The sequence below is a fragment of the Impatiens glandulifera genome, chromosome 4, assembly GCF_907164915.1.
Source record: "Impatiens glandulifera chromosome 4, dImpGla2.1, whole genome shotgun sequence".
Classification (NCBI taxonomy): Eukaryota; Viridiplantae; Streptophyta; class Magnoliopsida; order Ericales; family Balsaminaceae; genus Impatiens; species Impatiens glandulifera.
Genome location: NC_061865.1, coordinates 47,560,751 through 47,586,065, shown reverse-complemented (window position 1 = coordinate 47,586,065; position 25,315 = coordinate 47,560,751). Strand labels below are relative to the sequence as shown.

General features: G+C 29.7%; 2 protein-coding genes across 2 annotated transcripts; both read left to right on the top strand.

Annotated features, from left to right (window-relative positions):
* Positions 1-10,597: 10,597 nt before the first annotated feature.
* Positions 10,598-11,481, top strand: LOC124935263. The gene is made up of 3 exons (XM_047475708.1): positions 10,598-10,888; positions 10,992-11,321; positions 11,407-11,481. Exons 1-3 carry the CDS (start codon positions 10,598-10,600, stop codon positions 11,479-11,481), a joined length of 696 nt encoding a protein of 231 aa, XP_047331664.1.
* An 11,430-nt stretch (positions 11,482-22,911) lies between these two features.
* LOC124935262 lies at positions 22,912-23,797 on the top strand. The gene is made up of 3 exons (XM_047475707.1): positions 22,912-23,202; positions 23,294-23,620; positions 23,723-23,797. Exons 1-3 carry the CDS (start codon positions 22,912-22,914, stop codon positions 23,795-23,797), a joined length of 693 nt encoding a protein of 230 aa, XP_047331663.1.
* Positions 23,798-25,315: the final 1,518 nt, after the last annotated feature.

The window sequence follows — 25,315 nt, the reverse complement described above, 5'->3', positions numbered from 1 at the left end:
TATATACATTTCTTCGGTTGAAAACTTGAAACCCACATTAAAAAAATCGAATCGAATACTCGAATCGGATCGAATAATACGAATATCAATTTCAAATCGAATACGAATCACATTAATTATTCGAAAAAATTTCGAATACGAATACGAATATTTGAATAGTTTCACGAATACGAATCCTAATCATAACTTTCACTAAGGCAAGTTGATTTTAATGTTAAATATTATATATTATTATATTATTTATAAAAATAATACTTACTCAACTATATGGGTCAACATTGCTTAGTATGCACATGTTGACTAATCTCTACTTTTTGAGTTTAAATTGAACTTCATCTATTTCTATTGATCTATAACAAAATGTTTTAATATATATATATATATATATATATATATATATATATATATATATATTAATACATTTAAAATTTATGAGTGACATTCAAAATTCAATTATTTCATGTACATTAAATGTTTTCAAAACAGTGAATATTCTTAAACTATGGGTCAGGTTAATATTTTATATTATATATATATATATATATGTATATATATATATTAAAAATTCATATTATTATAATATAAATAAAACATTTTTTTAATAAAATATAAACAAATATGTTTATAATGTTATATAGTTAATTATTTTATTATTTTCCAGGTGAAACCGGGTGTAGTATTAGCGGGTCAAACCGAAAAAATAAATTCACCACAAAGCAATTCAAATAAAAAGCATGAGATCAATTATAATTGTTATTATCGTGAAAAGAATAATTTATTTGGGATACCCCACTAGTATACACCTATTAGATTATAATTTATTTTGATATTATCTTTTGCACTTATGACATAACCAAACTTCTTAAAATGGAGGAGGTGAGTTGGGGGTTATTTGAACAATTTAGAGATAAAAAATAAATATGAAAGATGGTTTTGAGAAATTGATGATTACTTTTATAAAAAGATTTAATTGGTATTGATAGGTGTATAATAAAATAAAATAATAATAATTTAAAATATAGAATATTTTATTATTTTAGGTAATGAATTGAGTAATGTGATTGATGAGAGGGAATTTGAAATGATGTTTGAATATTTTAAGTTATTTAAATAACTCAAACCGAACAAGGCGTTATAGATATATGACAATTTTGTTACACCATATCTCAAATGTAATAACAATGTTTTCTACTCTTATCATCATTGTTTCATAATAAGATACTTGTAAATATCTTCAAATTCTTGACAATAATATTCACCATGTAAGTGAAAATCTGACGTACCTTAATTTATAAATAATGTTATTAATTTATAATAATATTAAAATAATATTTTGAATTTTTAAATTCAAGATAACTAAAACAAATTAAAAATAATTATTGTGATAATTAAACCCTAATTAGAAAAATTAAATAAAAATTTAAAAATAATTTGAGGTTAAAATATTGTATTTATTTTACCTAAACTAAACCCAGAAATGGTTGAAACTATTTAATTATGATTTTAAACATAAATTAGGTATAATTTATGGCTTAAAATAATTAAATAAATAGTCCAAAATACCCAAAATAAAAATAATGAGCATACTTTTTATTATGTTCCCAAAAATATTTTTTTGTGGAATTTTTGGTGAAGAAAATACGCAAGAGAGAGATTAAAATTTGATTTCAAATAACTCTTTTATTAAAAGATATATAAATTGATAATCTTGTGTAGTCGAAATTATGTTTAAATAAAAGATATATAAATTGATGATGTTAAACGAGGTTGGAATGGAAATTGGAATGAAAAGTCGAGAGTTGTAAAGACGAAGTTGGAAGTCGGAGTGGAAATGAGAGAGTCGATATTCGTGAATGTTTTTTTTAATTAGGGCAAAAAAATTATATATACGATGAAAGACGAGAAATTTCACTCACTCGTTTTCATTAAAACGCGTGAGTTCATAAACGCGTTTTACATGAAATGCGTGAGTGACATTTCTCGACTTTTCATTTACGGGAAATGCCACTCACGCGTTTCATCTAAAAACACGTTTACAAACTCATGCGTTTTAGATGAAAATGCGTGAGTGGCATTTCTCGTCTTAGAGCGGTAAATTGATCGCGCGATGGGCAATATAGACTTTTCGCAGGGCAAAAGGGCCTTTTTGCAAACTATATCAAACGGCGTCCAATTTTTTGTATTTAGGCTCTTTAGTAGGGCCATTTCATCAAATTTTCCTAAAAAAAATATTGCTCCGATAAAAAAAAATGGCTGTAAAATTGACTATGAAGCTTCTTATTGATAGAGAAAACAAGAAAGTATTTTTGCTGAAGCAGGAAAAGATGTTATAGATTTCCTATTCAAGCTTCTTTCTCTCAATTGCAACAGTCATAAATCTCCTCTCCAACTCCAAGAATGGCATGGTCGGATCTTTGAATAACCTTCACAAGAGTGTTGAAAATTTGGATAAGTCCTACATTCAACCGAATCAGAATAAGGACACACTTCTAAAGCCTATTCCACCCCTGTCTGAGGTTAATTCTATTCTATTGATGTTTGAATGGTTTGTGTTTGTTTAACCACATTAATTTAAGTATGTTCTTTGAAAATTCTAGGCACATTTGTTGCTGCCAGACACTGTTCCAACTCCATGCAATGCCAATGTTATATTCTATAAATGTCCCAAGTTGTGTAATGATGGTTATTTTGTTAAAGATCTGAACCTCGATTGTCAGAAGTGCAATACCAAAATGAATTTACTTGATGTTCCTGATGATAATAAGGCGGCAGTTGGTGCAGTAGAGACTGTGGAAGGTGGTGGTGGTGCTGGGTTTGTGAAGGATATGATGACATACATGGTTTTGGATGATTTGGTGATCAAACCTATGTCCACCATTTCTTGCATTTGTTTGATAAACCAGTTCAATGTCAAAGATATTGAAAATCTTCAAGAAAAGGTGGTTGATTTCGGTATGGATGAGGTAATTGACAATTATTCCCTAGTTATGTAAATTTTAAAATCTTTGGGTATTTGGATATGGGAGATTGTAATAATTTTTTGTTTATTGGATTTAGGGTTTGAAGATGTTTGAAGCTTCGTTGAAAGGGAAAAAAGTGTTTATAAGTGTTTTTATTTAAATGTGTTTCTTAAAAGGATATGTCTATTAAAACTATGTTCTATTTCAATATTTAGTTTATTTCAGTTTGAATTCAAAAATTATCTTATGTTTTGTAAGTTTTTGTGTTCATTTTGTTAAAATGTTGTAATTTTTGCGGATAATTAATTATTTTTTTTGAAATATTACTTGTTTGTGCTTTTTCCTTATTTTCATATCTTGTAATTTTTTTATATAGTATGCAATCAAAGTCAAATTAATTTAAAAAATTATAAGTTGATTTAGTAAGAATGTTTTCTACTCTTATCATTGTCTATGTCAACATCTGCAAATTCTTAGCATACATATTAACCTTAATGTGCACAAGGCATTCTTATATAGTCATGAGATGAATGGCCAAATAATCATTGCACCCCTATACATTTGATAAAAAATTAAAGTGTGACACTGTTGAAGTTCAAAATTAGTTTTCAGCTGTAAATTTGAGAATTTCTCTTAATTGAGATGAAAGAACGTGTTACGGTCCCAAAATAATTTCAGCACCCTCCATGGTCCTATTATGCACTATGGCTAAATTTCTGTTTTTTAGTTTTAATATTCTATTTTGTTTCCTTTTTTTGTATTTTGCAAATTCATTTTTGTTATATTTTTGTTATGCAACAATAATAGCTGAATATTCTGGGGTAAATTAACACTTATATAATGTTGATCTCTCTTCCTCAAAGACGGATCTATGAATTAATATATGAAATTTCTTGGGTAAGTTCTTCACCCCTATTGTATTTTATGTTTTAGACTGTTTGGTATAAACCAACAGTATTCTTTTCTCATTCTTGATTCTTCTTTTCTCCTCATCTCAAATTCTTAATTACAAAACCCTTCCGCTGCACTTTGATTATATATTTCTCATCTGGTTCTTGAAATCAAGAACTCAAAAACACTAATTACAAAATAAGTCGTAACATATTAGTATCAGAACAAGACGATTCTCAAATGATAGAAACCCGCCAACAAGCAGAAATGGAATCTCTTAAGAGCTTAATCGAAGGCCTGTCCCAACAATCAGCCTCTATGCAAGCTACCCTGCAATAGAACATGATCGAATCGACTTCTATGCACGCTGCCTTCAGCAAAATATGACCGAATTAAGCAGAACATGGACAAAAGGTTCAATACCGCTGAAGAAAGACTAGTAGTGATTGAAAGTGGTACTTCTGGAAATGGCCAAGATCCACACACCAGACCTTAAGATGATCCTTCTTGCCACGGTCCTCCCTAGAACTGACCCTACCACCATGGCCAACACTATGTTCCTCCAACCTGGCTCACCAAAGTCGATTTTCCTTGGTTTAATGGGACCGATGTGGAGGGCTGACTGATATTCGCCGAGCAATTATTTAGGGTGGACAAGACTAATGATGCCATGAAATTAGACATTTCCCCCATTCACTTTACAAACGAAGCAAGAATGTGGTAGGGATCGTACTTGCAGAACCACAACCATAGAGAAGCCTTGACGTGGACCTCTTGTTGCAATTCGGTCCCTCCAACATGACACCCCCATGAGACAACTAATAAACTTGAAGGAGGCTAGTACTATCGCAAAAATTGCATAGCATGTCTAGAGAATATGTTATAGACTACTACTTGTCTGGCTTAACGGAGGAGATTACGAACTACATCCAACTACGATTTACTGGGTCCCTAAATGAAGCCATGTCAATGGAAAAGGTCCAAGAAGCAACGTACAGGTCCATAATGAGCAGCGGACACTTAGCGTTGAAGCATCGCTGCTGCCCAAGCCATCCAATATTAACACGACTTGGCCGAGCACCAACCAGAATATTGACATCAAGAATTCTTCTCATGCATCTTCTTCAAGCATAAACTAGGGCTACATGAAGCAATTAGACCCGACTACATTGGATGAAAAAAGGAAGAAAGGTTTATGCTATACTTGCAATGAAAAGTGGGAGCCCAACCATATGTGCAAATCAAATTATTCATGGTCTCGGCTAATCATCAAGAAGTCCAAGAACCCACTCAAGAACCAGTTTTTGATGATGCACCTTTTCTGCTTGAGGCAGGGGATGAACCGACCATTTCTTTGCATGCATTGAAGGTCAAGCAGGGTATTCCTCGGTGGCAGGTCAACATAATACAAGGCAACCAACTGGAAAAGACCTTGGAAAAATACAGTGTTGCTGCCATGGTGCAAATAAAAAGTAAACACGAAGGCCAAATTATTTCACTCGCGGAAATGACATTGGAAGACACTCTTGAAGATCTCCAGCACATAATCGAAGGCTTCAATGCTCTATTCCAGCAACCCAAAATCGACCACCAGTCAGGAGAATAATTAGAAGCCATGGCTATTTTGTTGCACCTATGGTGCTAGTCCGAAAAAAAGGACTAGGCTTGGATTTTTGATGACACTCTAGAGTATAATCGAAAGAAGAATGACTACTTTGTTTCCCCTATGGTGTTAGTCCGTAAAAAGGACTTGTTTTGGATTTTTGATAACACTATAGTATATAAGCGGAGCTGAAAGACTTATTTTTATATATGCACTAGGTCCTGGCGACATTGCAGCAAAAAAGATTTGCTCTCAACAAAAGAAAATTTGACATTGGGTGTACACAAATTTCTCACATGGGCGGAGTGGCGACTGACCCGGCAAAACTAAAAATGACAAGGACCCGACCAACTCTACTATTGAAAAGATGTTACTGAAGACTTTTAAAATATTACGGTCCTATACTCCCGACCCTTACTGGACCTGCTGAAACTCCTACCAAACATCAAGAGGAAAGAGTTCTCTTTGAAGTTTGGAGGATGCGAATTAGAGGCTGACCAGGCCACAGTCTTATCGTCGAGGGCAACGAATTTTGAAGGGGAGATAATGTTACGATCCCAAATTAATGTTGTGGTACCAAAATAATTCCAGCACCCTCCACGGTCCTATTGTGCACTTAGGCTATATTTCTGTTTTTTAGTTTTAATATTCTATTTTGTTTCCCTTTTTTTTTTTGTTATTTCTCAAACTAATTTTTGTTATGTTTTTAATAGTTGTTGCAACAATAATAACTGAATTCTTGGGTAAATCAGCACTTATATAAGGTTGATCTCTCTCCCCCAATGATGGATCTATGAATGAATATATTAAATTTTTGTGAAAGTTCTTCACCCCTATTGTATTTTATGTTTTGAACCTTTGTTTTTGTTTTGGACTGTTTGATATAAACCAACATTATTCTTTTCTCATCCTTGATTCTTCTTTTCCCCTCATCTCAAGTTCTCCATTACAAAACCCTCCCGCTGCACTTTAATTATATAATTTCCAACTGAATTTTGAAATTAAATACTCAAAAACACTAGTTACAGAACAAGTCGTAACAATGATGTTAGGTTTTATGAAATTTATTGTGAAATATTAATAGAAATAGGAGATCAACCATCAGTTAGATGAGTTTCATTTTTTATTTATTAAAATAAGTTAGACATTTTAAATTTTTGGTTGTAACATATCTGTACTTGAAACTATAAAATAAGTTATTACAAAAATGTTTATCAAATTGATCTATATTAAATAAGTTCTTTGTTATATAAAAAAAATTATAAGTTATTTTATCCCTTCCTTAATTTGTGCCTTAATTTGTGAAGTTAAAATTTAAACAAGATTAATTTGAAACCTTCGATTAAGTATGACCAGATGACACCATTTTTAAGAAAAAAGTTTATAATAATAAAATAATTATTAATAAAACCATTTGAAAATGGTTGCTTATTTTAATTAGGGTGTGTTTGATGAGGGGAATTGGAATTGGATTTGGAATTGACATTGAAATTCTAATTTCAATTCCATGAGAATTGGCATTGAATTACAATTCAATTCCTATGTTTGGGAAATTATAGAATTGTAAACTCAATTCTAATTCTTATGTTTGGGAAAATGATAGAATTGTAATTCAATTTCAAATCTTATGTTTGTAAAATAAAATATTTATTCAAAATTTTAACTTCTTAAATATGTTTTCACGTTTTTGGCACGTTTAATACATTTTTGACATATTTAACAAATTTAACACGTTTTTGACATGTTTAACACGTTTAACACATTTTTTACACGTTTAACACGTTTTTGGCATGTTTAAATACGTTTTTGACATGTTTAACACGTTTTCACATTTAAAACACATTTTCACACGTTTAACATGTTTTCACGTTTTTAGTATGTTTAACACGTTCTTAACATTTTGAATACGTTTATCATTTTTCACACGTTTTGACAAGTTTAACACATTTTTCACGTTTTTGGCACGTTTAACATGTTTAACACTTTTTTTATACGTCTAACATGTTTTTCACACATATAACATGTTTTTCACATTTTTGGCACGTTTAACACATTTCGGCATGTTTAACACGTTTTCACACGTTTTACACATTTTTGGCACGTTTAATACATTTTGGCATGTTTAACACGTTTTACACATTTTTGGCACGTTTAACACGTTTTTTTTACATTTCGGCACATTTTCACATTTTTGGCACAATTAACACGTTTTGACTCATTTAATACGTTTTTGGCATGTTTAATATATTTGACAAGTTTTAATACGTTTTTGGTACATTTAACACGTTTTGGCACGTTTAACAAATTTTGACATGTTTAACGACACATTTAACACATTTTGACATGTTTAACGGGACGTTTAACATGTTTTTAGTACGTTAATTTTCATGAGAGTCGAACAAGTTTTTGACACGTTTTTACATGTTTTTCACGTTTTGACACGTTTAAAAACACTTTTTACATGCTTAACACGTTTTCACACTTAAAACACATTTTCACACGTTTAACATGTTTTTCACGTTTTTGGCACATTTAACACGTTTTTGACATTTTTAATACGTTTAACATATTTTTCATACGTTTTGATAAGTTTAATACGTTTTCACATTTTTGGCACGTTTAACACGTTTTTGACATGTTTAACATATTTTTCACATGTTTGACATATATAACACGTTTTGGCACGTTTTACACATTTTGGCACGTTTAACACGTTTTTAACATGCTTAACATGTTTACCATGTTTTTAACATGCTTAACATGTTTACCATGTTTTTAACATGCTTAACATGTTTAACACATTTTTGGTACGTTTAACATGTTTTAACAAGTTTAACCCATTTTTGACACGTTTAACACGTTTTTCACAATTTTGGCATGTTTAACACATTTTTGGCATATTTAACACGTTTTAAACATGTCATAAGTGTGTTAAACGAGCAAAAACGTATTAAACATGTCAAAATGTGGTAAATGTGCCAAAATTTATCAAACGTATTAAACGTGCAAAAAATGTGTTAAACATACCAAAATATGTTAAACATGCCAAAAACATGAAAAACGTGTTAAATGTGTCAAAAACGTGTTTAACGTGCCAAAAACATGACAAACATGTTTAATGTGTTAAAAACGTGTCAAAAACGTGAAAACGTGTTAAACATATCAAAAATGTGTTAAACGTGTCAAATAAGTGAAAAACTTGTTAAACGTGCCAAAACGTGTTAAATGTGTTAAATGTTTTAAAAATGTGTCAAACGTGTCAAAAACGTAAAAAAAACATGTGAAACGTGTCTACAACGTGTTAAATATGCCAAAAACATGAAAAATATGTGTAATGTGTTAAAAACGTTTTAAACGTGTTAAAAACATAAAACGTGTTAAACGTGTCAAATATGTGAAAAACTTGTTAAATGTGCTAAAACGTGAAAAAATGTGTTAAACGTGTTAAAATGTGGTAAACATGTCAAAAACGTAAAAAAAACTCATGTTAAACGTGTCAAAAATGTGTTAAACGTGTCAAAACGTGTTAAACGTGCCAAAAACATGATAAACGTGTTTAATGTGTTAAAAACGTGTTAAATGTGCCAAATATGTGAAAAACTTGTTAAATGTGCCAAAACGTGTCAAATGTGCCAAAATGTGAAAAACGTGTTAAACGTGAAAATCGTGTTAAACGTGTCAAAAATGTGTTAAAACGTGTCAAGGACATGAAAAACGTGTTAAATGTGTTAAACATACCAAAAACGTGTTAAACGTGCTAAAACCATGAAAATATGTTAAACGTGTTAAAAAATGTTAAACGTGACATAAACGTGATAAACGTGTTTAATGTGTGAAAAACGTGTTAAATACGTTTAAAACGTGAAAAACGTGTTAATTTGAAATTACAATTCCGGCATAAAAAGATTGGAATTGAGAACTATCAAATTACACTATATTGAATTTCATTGAAATATTAATTTAAATTCCAATTCTTAATATTAAAGTGTCTAACAAACATAAGAATTGAACCAATTCCAATTCCAATTCCAATTCCAATTCCAATTCACCCAACTAACCCTTAAAGAAATTAACACACGTAACCCTTTACCCAATGAGCGCATGCCATGAAAAACAGACTTCCCTACACGTAACACTGTATAGATCATTCCATAATTGGATAAATTTGATTCAGCTTATTTCGTTTATTCTTATTTACGTTTTATAAGATTCGGTTTATACTCATTTATTGGTTTTAGTTATAGAGTTAAAAAAAACAAAGAAAAAAAACGCTCATCTTATAAGCTGAAACAAACGGACTATCATTGCTCTCTCTCCTCTTATAAGTCTCACGTCAATAGTCTTGTTATTATTGGAAAAGTTTGTTTGATAAAATTAATTATAGATAAGTTTTTTTTTTTAATTTTGTAACTTGTAATATTGGATTATTATTTTTTATTTATCATATTTTTGTGTGTTATTTTAATAAATTGTTTTATTATTTTAGTTTTTTTTATTAATGTTGTTCATTATTATGAATTTATAATAATATTTAAAAAATATTAGTAAAATATATATGATAAAAAAGTTAAACATATAAAAATTATATAAAAATTTAATATATATGATAAATTGCAGGATCAATTTATGATTTTGAAAATATTTTTGGTAGATGAACATTGAAACTTAAATATGAATTTTAAAGGAGAGTGAAAATGGTGAAAACTGCATTTTGGGTTTGAGTTTAGGCTTGGAATAGAGTACAAATACTAATTTTGGAGATAATTTGGGTGTGGGTTTGAGATGGTCTCATGAACATAAAAGGGACATTATGAATGTATACAAAATAAGATTCTAATTCTCAAAAAGTCTAACTCCACATGTATTTTATGGGAGAAAACTTAAAATATTGGTGAGTTATCAAACAAACTCTTCGATTATAGAAGATAAATGAACACATTAACATTCAATATAGGATTTTAAGAACATTAATTAAAATGGTTAACGGCTAATTAGTTATGTGACTCCTCGTTAACCTTGTTGATTAATTAGATAAAAATGTTAACAATTAATTAAAGGTATATGGAAGAAAGTTGAATGTGTATATAAATAATGAGAAGACCTAAAGGATGCAAGGGAAAGACATATATTAGGTAGAAGGAAAATGGCGGAGAGTGTTGCTAAAACTAGCAAACTAAGCTTGAAGATTCTTTATGATAAAAATAGTAAGAAAGTATTCTTTGCAGAAGCAGACAAAGAGGCCGTTGATTTTCTATTTTATTTTATGTCTCTACCATTAACCACAGTCACAAGCCTCCTCTCCAAATCCGAGATGGGTATGGTCGGATGTTTGAATAACCTTCATGAAAGTGTTTCGAATCTGGATCAAATCTACTTTCTTGATGACAAGAACAAGGACTTGCTCTTAAATCCATTGCACTCTTTCTTAGTACAGGTTTATTAACTTAAAACATATTTTATGTTTTTTGAATACTACGCTCTTAATTGCATCTTAATTCATGTTGTTTAATTAGGTTTCTTATTACTTTGGATTTTAGGCACCTTTGTTGCTGCCGGTGCCGGATAATACAGACCTTATCAGCTATGAGATCCACAAATGCCCACATCACAATATATATTGTATTGGCGATATGACAAAATGTACACAATGCAGTAATGACGTGAGTATGTATAAAGGTGAACAAATTGCAGTACCGGATGGTAATGGTAGTGGATTTGTGAAAAGTTTGGTGAAATATATTGTGATGGATAATTTGGTGGTCAAAACAATTTCACCCATTTCTAGCATTTGTTTGTTGAAAGAATATTTCAATGTCAAGGATCTTGCTAATGTTCATGAAATAGCGGTTGATTTTGGCTTCGATGAGGTATTTATTAACACTCATCATTTATATATATGGTCTGGCATTTAAGTCTATTTTATATTCTTTGTGGCTTTTTAAATTGTTTTAGGGTCTTAAGATATTAAAGGCATCTATGGAAGGGGAATCAGTTATTTCAAGTGTATTCCTTCACGAGTTAGTTTAAACAACATGATGATATAACTTATCTCGATGTTTTTGAGCATTTTGTTTTTACTTTTTATATTTTATTGCTGAATTGTATTTCCTTTTGTCTACAACTAGTTGACTTGTTTGGAAATTGTAATAGTTTGTGTGCTAGCTACATAGTTAGTCTCACTATCACACAAACTATAAATGCACGAGTTACATATTCCAACTCAACTTTTCTGTACTTTTATCTTCCAAAAAAACTTGTTTGAGATAATTAAGACAATTTTAAATTAATTATTATTTGAGAGTGAAGTTTACAAATAGACTAGAGGTGTAAACAAGCCGAACTCGAACTAGCCTTAGCTCGAGTTCGGCTCGACTCATTTTTTATTGGCTCGAGCTCGAACTCGATCGAGCTTTTAATATTAAATCAAATCGGCTCGGTCATATAACATAGTCTCGAGTTCGGCTCGAAATATTCAAAAATTTTATAATGGAAGTGGAGAGTCTTCCCAAGAATAATATTAAGTTGTATTGTATTTGAGATAAATTTGAAAATACATTAAATTCCATTAGGTTTATTTAAAAAAATGAAACATTTTATTGTGAAATAAAAATAGTTTTATATCTTATAAATATAATACATTGAGATTGTATATATTAAATAATTTAATTTCATTTTCAAAAATTATGTTTCTATATAATTAAATTAATATCAAAATTATTTCTTTCCTTTAATTTATAAATATTTTTTTTGGTATATCTTAATATATCAAAATATTGTTGATAACCTATAATATATGTAATATTTCTCACCCTATGTATATTTTATGTTATATTAAATAAATATAATATTCTTGTATAATGATTAAAAAAATAATATTATCAGGTAAGGTTAGATATTTTGTTAATATAAAAAAGACTATTCCAAAATTTAAAATTTTATAATATTTTTTTTTCTAGCTAGTTTCATCTATCAAAATATACAAGGAACCAATCTTCGATCTACAATTATTGAAGACAGATCTGAACAAAAGATGACTAGGGATAATCAAACCATTCAAAGAGTCTTAGGAGGATTTAGAATTTGGAAAACAAGAAAGAAAATAGGCCTAAGATTTCTGTAACTAAAAAGAGGCAATCTTAAACTTAAAGATAAAAAATAAAAAAGTTATGTGGATAATTGGATTTTGGAGAGGATCATAAGCAATAAACTCATATATAGTCTTATGGGTATGTTACAAATTTTGATTAAAGTTAAAATATAATAAATAAAAAATTATATGATTAGGCTTGAAAAAGTTCAAAAAGACATTAAGCGAGTCTTACCTAATCTCGAATTCGGCTCGAATCTTAAACGAGTTGATTCGAGCTCGGCTCGAATTCGATTTTGACCGAACTCAAATTGAACTTTGACCGAGCGGCTCACGAACGACTCGGCTCATTTCCACGATGTAGACCAAAGTTAATTTGTTTCACAAACTGTCTTGTATGTTGAATAGGGTTAATATTAAAGTCAAAAAATAAAAATATAGGTTGTTCGGTATTATTTTATTGTATTAACTCTGATCATTATGATTTAGAAAGTATAAATATTTTTTTAGAAAGATTTAAAATTGGTATTATTATATAATTATGATAAAATAATTATTTTTAAAAAATGAATATTTTAATTAATTAATTGAGTTATTGATTTAATATAAAACAAGATGGTGTTCACTAGTGAAAAATACATAATTAGCGACGACACAAACCGTCGCTAAAAGCCCTACTGTCGTCGTTAATAATTATTAAGGTCAGCGAACAAAGTCGTTGTTCGTCGTCTGTCGTCGCTAAAAAGTTGGTCGTTAAAAGATAATGGTTTTTATCAACGACAATATTCCCCTAATGTGACGTTGATAATCCTTGCTCTAGAGTTTTTGGAACATTTCTGATTCTATTATAAAACGTCGACGTTAATATTGTTTTTATCAACGCCGACGCTCTCCTAATGCCGACGTTAATATCAATCTTTATCAACGTCAGCGCTCTCCTAATGTCGACTTTAATATCGGTCTTTATCCACGTCGATGTTCTCCTAACGTCGGCGTTAATATCGTTCTTTATCAATGTCGACGCTCTCCTAACGCCGACATTAATATAGTTTTTTATCAACGTCGTCGCTCTCCTAACGCCGATGTTAATATCGGTCTTTATCAACGTCGATGCTCTTAACGCCGATGTTGATAATGCTTGCTCTCGGGTTTTTAGCATTTTTTTATTCTTATTAATTATGTTTCATATTTTATTCTACTACTATTAATAACAAAAAAAGATCATTCATAAACAAAAATCTCAAATCGTATTAATATAAAATCTCTAATCATATTAATACAAAAATCTCAAATTGTATGTCAATAACTATTGATTGGGGGGAGGAGGGGGAATCCTAGACATAAGCATTTATATAGCCTCTTGTTGTGCACGCATAGCCTCTTCTTGTGAACTAATCATCGCGTGCATATCTTCCTTTTCACGTCCTTATTGTGTGCGCATCTCCTCCATTCGTACTTGCATGTTCTTATACCTCCCCGACCAACACTTCTATCTGTTGACGTTGTGACACGCGTGAGCTGTTGACGCTCGAGAAAGAACTTCAATGTTGATCTAAAGTGTGTTAAACTTATTCCCGTTCACCCTCCCATGTCCCTATGGTCCCAAAGCAGCCTCATACACGTCAAATAACGACATATCAGGGTTTGCTTCTATCCACTCGCGCATCACAGTCTACCATCATTTATAATATTGTTAGTAATTTTAAACTTAGACATGCAATTTAAAACGATAGAAAGGATTACAACTCATGACGGTCTGCTGAACATGCGGAGAAGGCACGGGAGTCGGATCATCGGCGGTCGCTCTCCTAGTATGCGTATGTAGGAAGAAGTCTACATAACTAGGGGCGTGTCCATTCTCCCTCTCTTGTACAAATAACATACATACCATCTGTTAGATGTTATGAAAATTTATTACTCTTACTAAAACTTATTATATGTCGTTCTACTTGCGAAAATGGTTTGTTGTCGGTGTGGTGGGCGTATACCAATTTCGATATGTTGTCGGCGTCGGTTGTACTTTTTTTCTACAATTATAAGATAGTTATAGTTGTTATTTAATAGTCGATTAAACATATAATGAATTATAAATTACTATTATACCTTAAATTCAGTTGTGAAGTAGTGATAGTCATGGAGATAATTCCAATCTTCGAAGTCGAATTCAGGTGAAGGGTTTAGTATGATTCTCTCATTGTCGTCATTATGTGGTTCGATGTATTTCTTGTTGTTCGTATATCTCCACATATCCCATGATTTCTTCACTTGTGGCATCACCCTATCTCTGTAGGAGTCAATGTGATTGACTGTTATAGACTTGAAAATATCCTGAAAAATAACAACATATTTTAAGGTAGTGTTTGGTATATAGTATTAATTATGTAGGTATAAGTTGTAAGGGGTATAAATTGTAAAGAAGTATTAGAAGGTATAAATTATATAAGTTAATAGTGTTTGATTGGGAGTATAAAATAAGTATAAGTTTTATTATTTTTTGTTTGGTTGGTGGTATAAAAAAGTAGTAAAAGTGTAAAAGACTATTTTATTCTTATATTTATATAAATTATTTTTAATTATTATTTTATAGGTAATTTGTATTATTAATTATATTAAAATTAATATATTTATTTTATATGTATTTTTATTATTAATTATATTAAAATTAATAAAAAATAATATGTAATTATTATATAAATGTATTTTTTAAATAAATAATATTATTATATAATTATATTATTATATATATATATATATATATATAAATTTAACCCTTATAATTATATAAATATTTATAAAAAAAGTAGTAAAAGTGTAAAAGACTATTTTATTCTTATATTTATATAAATTATTTTTAATTATTATTTTATAGGTAGTTTGTATTATTAATTATATTAAAATTAATATATTTATTTTATATGTATTTTTATTATTTATTATATTAAAATTAATAAAAAATAATATTTAATTATTATATAAATGTATTTTTTAAATAAATAATATTATTATATAATTACATTATTTTATATATAAAAATTTAACCCTTATAATTATATAAATATTTATAAATAATTAATACTATCAACCAACCTTATATTATTTTTTTTAGATTAAACAATGAAAAAGGAAAAAGAAAAAATAGGGTAATCATGGATTAAAAATTTAGTAAAGGTTTGTAACAAGTGGAGGCAGTTACAGATTTATACCTAGTGTAAGGTATAAAGATATATTATTGTAGCTATAAAATTTTCCAACCAAACAATTAATATATTTTACTGTAAATATAGTTGTACTATATATACAGTGTTATACTTCTTACCAAACGAAGGCTAATATTATAAAAGTTTCAAATTAAATATAAGATAACATATTAAAAAATATCAAACTCACGGAAATGGACTGTCATATATGGGTTTAACTAGGCATGTGACAAATTAGACCAATTTTTTAGACGATGTGGCACCACCCCGGGATTCCGGAAAATGTTGTCAATATGCCAAGACCAGTAGCAAGTGTTATTGCATGTGGCCTTTCTATCCATCTCCCTAAACTCCAATCTCATCTTCTCACTAGTTGTCATTTTCGCGAGAATCGTGTTTTTGTTCTTCCTCCGTCCCCTCCTCGATGAAGTCCTTGCAAAATAACAGTGAAATGATATTTTTTAAAATGTATATAATCATTTAAATATCACGTATAAATTGTAATAAACTATCTGTAGTCTCGGGAATGGGGGAATCCTCCTCTAGGGTGGTGATAGACACCTCGGGAATATTGGAATCTAGATCATCCAATCTCTCAATATCCTGAAGTGATCCCATAAAGTTCATAGGATCATCAGACTCTACATCATCTATACGAGCTTGGAATCATCTAAATATCTCGATAATGCTCGTCTTGTAGCCCGTTTAGGTGTCATGATAAAGTTAAAATTTTAAAGAAATCATCATATTTGACACAAACAAATAAAACATTAGTGATTTATCTTTGTGATAATTCATCCATGTCTAGATGTCATATCCGTAGCATGAAAACCCTAGTGTGCTTGACTTGCCATTACAAATGGATCATGATCTTGAGTTCGCAATGTCCTATTCACATTAACACTACAAACTCATATTTATCTAATTTTATACCACGATCTTTGGAATGTACATCAAACCATCTACACTTGAAAAGAATTACTTTGTTACCACCAAAATACTAAACTTCTATAATATCTATGAGTACTCCGTAGTAATTTATCGTTTTGGCCCCATTGTTGCCAATTACACAAACATCATTATTTTGCGTGTTTAACCCTTTGTCATGCTTCTTAGTGTTGTACTTTTACCTGTTTATATGACCGAAGTTATATTTCTTAGCATAAATTGTCGGGCCACTCCCAAGAATCTTTAGACTCAAAGTTCGATCTGATCCATAATTCAATTTCTCCACTTTCGTCTTGAAAAAACTTATGTAAAGTTTATCGCGTTCAAGATTATAAAGATTGAATCGCCCGATATTGGTCAACTCTTACGTGAATTCGCTTCATATAATGAAATTTAATTATAATTAGTTAATTACAAAATTCATACTTAATCACTAATCAACTTATGAACTCTTACTTATAATATTGTTCGACTTCGATACAATTTCTCAAAATGTATACGTGAGCACGCTCCCGATCACACGTTTCATATGTGTAAAATGTTGCAATCGATAAATCTTCCATTGCCAAGAATATAGAAAGTGTTGAAATTGGTTGTGTTGATGTCTCTATTGACTCGTGATCTTCTAAATATCGAGCACATAAACTCATACTCTCGTACAAAATGTAACTCTCACTGATTGACCGTTTAGGAAAGTTTTTGTTCCGAAGGTACTTTTTCAAGGTACCCATATATTATTCAATTAGATACATTTATCAATACTAGACATGCCCCATAGCAAAGTCCCAAAGGCCAAGTGTACAGCAAATGTACCATTATATCAAAGAATGAAGGTGAAAATATATTTTCTAATTTATTAAGGGTCAATACAATGTCATCCTACAACTCTTCAATTCATCTCGATTTAAGGAGTTTTGACACAACCATCGGAAGAACCCAGACAAGTGCACTAGAGTATCGTACACATTATAGGAGAAACGTTGTGAAGGATAATAACAACATGTCAAATGCTATAAGAAGTATTTCTATTTGCAAAAAGGTTGGAACCCGTCACTTGCGAGAGAAAATCTTACATTCCGAGACTTGGAGGAAAAATCTTTAAACTTTTCATCAAAGGACATTCATGTATTGAATTAGTTGGATGCCTTAAGACTTCATCATCAATATTAATATTATCTTTATGCCAAGTCATTTGAGGAGCGGTTTTGGAGCACATGTACAACCTTTGTAACATCGGTGCAAGTGGAAAATGTCGTAAAATATTATTTGGAATGAATTTCTCATTCACCTTTTTCCAAAGCGTACCACTTTATTGGTTGATCTTCCATATAGAAACACCACAAACTTTACACTATTCCAAATCTTTAGCTTCTTTACGGAATAACATATAATCATCAATTTTATCATACGTTAAATCGATGTCTATAATAAATTTCTTGCACGCATAGTATGAACTTGAAAACTCATAATTAACTAGTAATATTTCCTTTTTGAGCAATTTTAATAACAAATCGAATGACATGTTGGTCCATTGACCAATGTTTTTATGTGGAGTAATTTAAGTATGGTGGAGGCTTTTGAAATTTGAGATTCTTCGTACAATGGAAGTTTTGAATCATCAAACATCTTGTAGAATGCCTTAGCATCGTCAATAAGGCGTTCATTATTTGAGACTTCAACGGTTGGATACAAATCATTGATAACGTCTTCCATAAATGGATCATTTGATCCATTTCTCTGTTTATTTTATCATTAACGACATTATCTACTCCACCCTGATTTTCATCTCTAAGGTCATCTAATTCATTATCATCATCATCATCTTCATCATCCCTTTCATTCGAAGATCTCGTTTCTCGATGACAATACAAAAAATTGTAATTTTGATAGATTCTAAATGCAATTAGATGATCTATTGTCATTGTTCTATTCTCATAAGTTCAATTTGCACATATTACACACGGAAAAGCAATCGAATTTTTGTTAGTAGACCTAATCGCGAAATCTATGAACATTTCAACCCCTTGAATATAATTTGGATCATATCGGTGTAGAATCATCCAACTTGATCGGGACTTCCAGTTTAACTAGGAATTAACAACCAATAATGAAATTAACATACTAACCAATTAATGAAATTAATATCTATGATACATATAAACTAACACCAAAACACAATGAAAAAACCTAACAAATTAATCCAAATAAGTTTTTCTCTAAACTTGCAACCCTAATAATCTAAGTAAGTCATTTCTCTATACATACAACCTTAATAATCCAAGTAAGTCATTTATCTAAAATTCAACCCTAATAATTAAAAACATATGCAAATTTGAGAACTTACCAAATGGATGAATGCCAACGAAGAGTAAATCTCGAATACTTATTTGATTCCAACCGGTAAAACAAAAAATAAAGAACAACGACAATCTATCAGCAATAATTATTTAGAAATAGATCAAACAATCTATCAAATAAAACTTAAATCTATCAATTTATCAATAATATCTATCAACCTAAATCAAACATAAATCTATCAATAATATGTATCAATTAAAATCAAACATAATTCTATCAAACAAACTAAATCAAACAAAATCAAACAACGTAAATCAACCAAAATCAAACAACTTATCAAATAGATCAAACATTCAAACATAAATTAATAATATCAACATAAATCTATCAATAAATCAAAGTTATCAAACTTAAATCAAACCTAAAATCTATCAAAACTATGGACTCAGATTGAATGGTTACCAGATTGAACATCCTACAACAACACCCAAATAACAATCCACCAAAACTATGGACTAAGAAAATAAAAGCTTGAGATAGAGAATAATGTTACCTGGAGCGGAGAAAAGATGAGCGACGACCCCGATAAAACAAATAGATGAAGAGCGGTGACCCCAGCGAAACGAACATATGAAGAGCGGCAACCCCAACGAAAGAACGTACAGACGAATGGCGCGGAGAATTGGTAGAGAGCGAGCGAAGCGAGAGAGAGGGGGAGAGCAGTGGAGAAGAAAAAAAAGAAGTGTTGAAGTTTTAATATAAGCATCAACATCGGCGTTATCGTGTGCCGATGTTAATATTTATTTAATGAATATTAGCGTCAGCGTTCCCTAAAACCAACATTAATAATACAACATATTAACGTCGACTTTAGGGTAACATCGATGCTAATACTCCTTTCTGAAAAAACGTTTCGAATTCGATAGAAACTCCAACATATTAACGTCAGCGTTACCTTAACGTCGAAGTTGATACTCCTTTTAGAAAAACATTTCGAATTCGGCAGAAACTCCCACATATTAACATCGACGTTAAGGTAAAGAAGACGTTAATATTATAACAGGTTAGCATCGGTGTGCATAAACTCCCACATATTAACGTAGCGCGTTAGGATAAAGCCAACGTTAATATTATAATACATTAACGTCGACTTTAGTCTAACGCCAACACCAAAAAACTTTTCCAAAAATCATTTCATTCCAGAAGAAACTCATCTTTATTAACGTCGGCTTAGGGAACGCCGACACTAATAATTTACCTTTTTATATACCCATAAAGTCTAATGATAAGATAATGAAAATAGAATTGATTGATTGTTTTAGAGATTGAAATTTGTGAAAGACTGTAAAATGTGAATAACTTTAACAAGATACTTAAAATTTAAAATAGAAGAGTTTTGCTAAATATTTCAAGATCAAATGTTACTAGTACACCTCGCAATCCTCAATTATTTGTTTTAGAATTATAATTAAACACTTAATTAAAATATTGTTCCTGCATCACATCATATTATTTTTATTATTTGAAAACGGTTATACAATCTTACACCAGATCATATCTTATGAATCAACAAAAAATCATTCAATTCTACACCAGATCATATCATTTTTATTATTAACTTGTTATGTGCTTAACAAAAGAATCAACCTCCAAACGTGTAACACCACCTTCTTCGACAACTTTCCTCAAAATCAAACCACAAACACGAATGTGATGACTTATAAAGAGTCATTAGAAACTCTTTCAATTCCTACATGTAGTGAAGAAAAATGTCAAAAGAAACGGTGATGATCTAAGCATTGAAGGAAGAACTTTATATGTCGATAATATATAATCAAGTTATTAAATAAACCACATTGATGGACGACTTGAATAGACAATAGACAATAATGCTCTTTTGAGAATTCTTCATCATCAATTTCCTTTTAAACAATTGAAGACGAAGATTTCCCAAAAGAGAATGATGATCATTGAGAAAATTCCTTAAGGAGAAGCGAGAGAGAAGCGTGCTAAGTGACTGCATGAATTGGTTTCTCTTTTTGATCTTCAACCTATGTGCTTCTAACCAATAGACAATCAGGCTCTTCTGAGAAATCATCATCTTCAATTTCTTTTTAACCAATTGAAGATGGAGATATCTCAGAAGAGCCCGATTGAATATTGGTTAGAAGGAAATCAGTAATTTCGTTTTTCACCACTAAAGAAATCTTAAATTCCTTAAGAAAAAATGAGAGAAGAGTGTGCTATTTAAAGACCATGAAACTTATTTGGCAAATAATGTCAACGACGACGGTAGGTCGTTGAAAGTCTAAAGACTATTTGGGATGGCGATAGCATAATGTCGTTGCTAATATTATAGATTATCATTCACGAAATTATGATATCGACGTCCCTAATAGTTTTTATAATATCAGCCACGGCGATAGCATAATGTCGTGACCGATATTATAGATTATTAGCCACAACATTATGCTATTGTCGTGGCTGATATTTTTATCAAAAATGGCGGGGAAAAGGCGAGAAGCCTGAATTTTAGCAACAACGTTCACATCGAAAATCGTCACTAATAATAATGACGAGAGAGGGGTGGGAAAGCAGACTATTAGCGACGACACCGATAATGAAAGTCGTGACTGCTATTTTTTATTAACCACAGTGTAACTTCGTCGTCGCTAATAAACCACTACGGTTTAGTCACCATAGCTAATATTATTTATTAACCACGGCATAACTTCGTTGTCGCAAAAATTCGTTGCTAAAAATAATAATTCTACCGGTGGTTTAATTAGGATTAGATTGGAAAAAAACATAAAGAAAGCTCTAACTCGTGATTGTGAACTTAAGCTTTAGGTTTATATAAATGGGAGAAGACAACTCAGAATATTAGACTAATAGTAATTTATTTATAGTCAAATGTTTAGAAGACACATAACAACAAGATAAAGACGAATAACAAAAAAATGAAAATAAAATATATATACAACTAATAAATTGTTAATTAAATATTACATGACTAACTAATTTAATCTTGATTTTTTGCTGGCAAAATGAGAACTACCTTAAACCGGATAAAATAAAATTATTATAAATTTTGTTATTAATTCAGTAGATGCTATTATTGAAAAAGTTTATGTTAGATTAAATCTGGAAGATAATATTTGCTATTCAGTTGAATAAATATAAGGCATCTAATTAATAAGTTCTTATATATACATAAATAAAATATTTTGAGTTCATATCAAAATTAAACATATTTTTTTTATAAATAATTAATTTTCATTAAATTAAAATAGGAGTTATATATGAGAAATTAATTAGTAAATAACACACTTCACACTTCGTATCTAATATTTTTCGTATCTAATATTTGTATTCATAATATATAACTCTCGGTTAGAAAAGAGACTTGCATATATATATATATATACTAAATATATATATATATATATAAAGAAGAAGCTAACTATCCATGCAAATGCATGATGCGCAGGGAAGACATAATTTTATTTAATAAAAATTGTTACAATTTCAAACAAGAAATGTATTTAGTGAACATATATAAAAGGGACATTATGAATGCATAAAAAATAAAAAATAAGATTCTAATTCTCAAAATGTCTAACTCTTTGTATTTTATGGGAAAAACATAGATTAGTGAGTTATCAAACAAACTCCTTAATTATAGGAGATAAATATGAACATGCACATTAATATTCAATTAATATAGGATTTTAATTAAGAACATTTATTAAAAATGGTTAACGGCTAATTAGTTATGTGACTCATCGTTAACCTTGTTGATTAATTAGATAAAAAGTTAAGTAATTAATTAAAGATATATGGAAGAAAGTTGAATATATGTATATAAATATAATGAGAAGACCTAAAGGATGCAAGGATTAAAGACAAATATTAGGTAGAAGGAAAATGGCGGAGAGTGTTGCTAAAACTAGCCAAATAAGTTTGAAGATTCTTTATGATAAAAATAGTAAGAAAGTATTGTTTGCAGAAGCAGACAAAGAGGCAATTGATTTTCTATTTTATATGATGTCTCTACCATTAACCACAGTCACAAGGCTCCTCTCCAAATCCGAGATAGGAATGGTCGGATGTTTGAATAACCTCCGTGAAAGTGTTTCGAATATGGATCAAATCTACTTCCTTGAAGGCGAGAACAAGGACTTGCTCTTAAATCCATTGCACTCTTTCTCAGTACAGGTTTATTAACTTAAAACATATGTTATGTTTTTTGAATACTACGTTCTTAGTTAAATCTTAATTCATGCATGTTGTTTACTTTGGATTTTAGGCACCTTTGTTGCTGCCCGTGCCGGATAATACAAACCTTACCAACTATAAGATCTACAAATGCCCAAATCACAGAATATTTAGTATTGGCTATATGACAAAATGTACACGATGCAATATTAACATGTGTGTGAATTATGGGGAACAAATTGCAGTACCGGATGGTGAAAGCAGTGGTTTTGTGAAAGGTTTGTTGAAATATAGTGTGATGGATAATTTGGTGGTCAAACCAATTTCACCCATTTCTAGCATTTGCTTGTTGAAAGATATCAATGTTAAGGATCTTGTTAATGTTCATGAAGTAGTGGTTGTTTTGGGCTTGAATGAGGTATTTTCTTAACACTCATCATATATATATATATTATGGTCTGATTTATTTACATATTAAGTCTATATATTTTATTGTTTGTGTCATTTTAAATTGTTTTAGGGTCTTAAGATATTGAAGGCATCACTGGAAGGGGAATCAGTGATTACAAGTGTATTCCTTGACAAATTGGTTTAAAGAAAATGATGATGGAGACTTCTTGTGTGCTCATTTTCTGCATTTTGATTTTACTTAATTTGATGTTTTACTGCTTAAATGTATTTACTTTTGTCTACAAATGATCATTGCCTGTTTTGTTTTCTGCTGTATTTCTCCCTAAAGTGGGTTAATGTTTTAAATGTTGAAGTGGACTTATATGTTCTTGAGCTCATTTAATCATATGTTTTTTTTTAATTGTTTTTATTTGTTTTCAAAATTCTCTATTTATCACATAAATAACAATCTATAAAATTAAATCACTTAATTAATTAATTAAAATATTTTTATTAAATTTTAAATTAAATATGATATTTTAGTAATTTATCTTAAATAAATTTCAAAAAATCTTTTTTTTCTTATCTACTAAGATTTTGTTTTTTTAATAAATCCAAAAAAACTTAAATTCTAAGATCAAATTAGTCCCAATGGAACATTTTTTTACTTATTTTGACCTATATATTACATTTAGGTGTTTGATTAACTCTAGATAGGTTTCATGCATTTTTACTGTCAAAACTAAATATTAAAATTTAAGATGTTATTTATGCAATTTAGATTTAAAATAAATAAATAATTACACTAAAAAAACATCCGGAATAGGAATTCCAAAAATGAACATTATAATTTTAGCTTAGAAATTATTTTCTATGATATTCATGGTTTTTGTATTTCATGCATTACACTGGTTACAATCAATGAAATAGTCAATAAATCATGCTTAGAATCATTTAGCACTTTTATTTAATTTAAATAATATTTGTTTTAAAACTAAATCTTTTGTTTTTAAGTTAACGATTTCATCTTAATTTTTTTTTCTAGTACATATTAATGTGGATAAACTAATTTACCTAATTACGAATAGTCTTAAAATGTATTATTATATAATGATAACGTATTTTTAATATTTTGATTAGCGAACTGAGTGATTTGATGAGAAATAATGAAATTATATTTAATAAATGTTGATTTAAATAATAAAAAATAATTTAACAATTTCTATGCAGTGATTATGAACTTAAGCTTTTGTTTTCGGGATTATATAAATGGGAGAAGAAGTTAATTTGAATGTTACACTCAAAAAATGAATTCATAAACATCATGAGTACTTCTCATTGATCCTCTAGAGACCAACATATAATTCCTTGTGCGGTGATCCGTCTTTGTAGTCCAGGTGGTTTTGTCCTAACTAGGTGGTTTTCAAGACATGTTTAACGTAATTAGTTCTTTAAGACATGTTTAACTTGAATTAATTTAAATTTTTTAATCTTATGTAAGATTTTTTCAATGAGTCTAGTGGTAACACAGGTTGATATAGAACTACTTGTTGACCTAGATAATTATATCATTTATAAACCATTTTTTTCATCTAATAAAAGTTTCATCTCCTACATCATTTACAACAAAAATAAACTTCATTCTTTTATTTGATTTGGCTTTTTATTTTTTTTATTTTAGTTATAACACTATAACTAGTTTCATTAGCATGCTTGAGATATA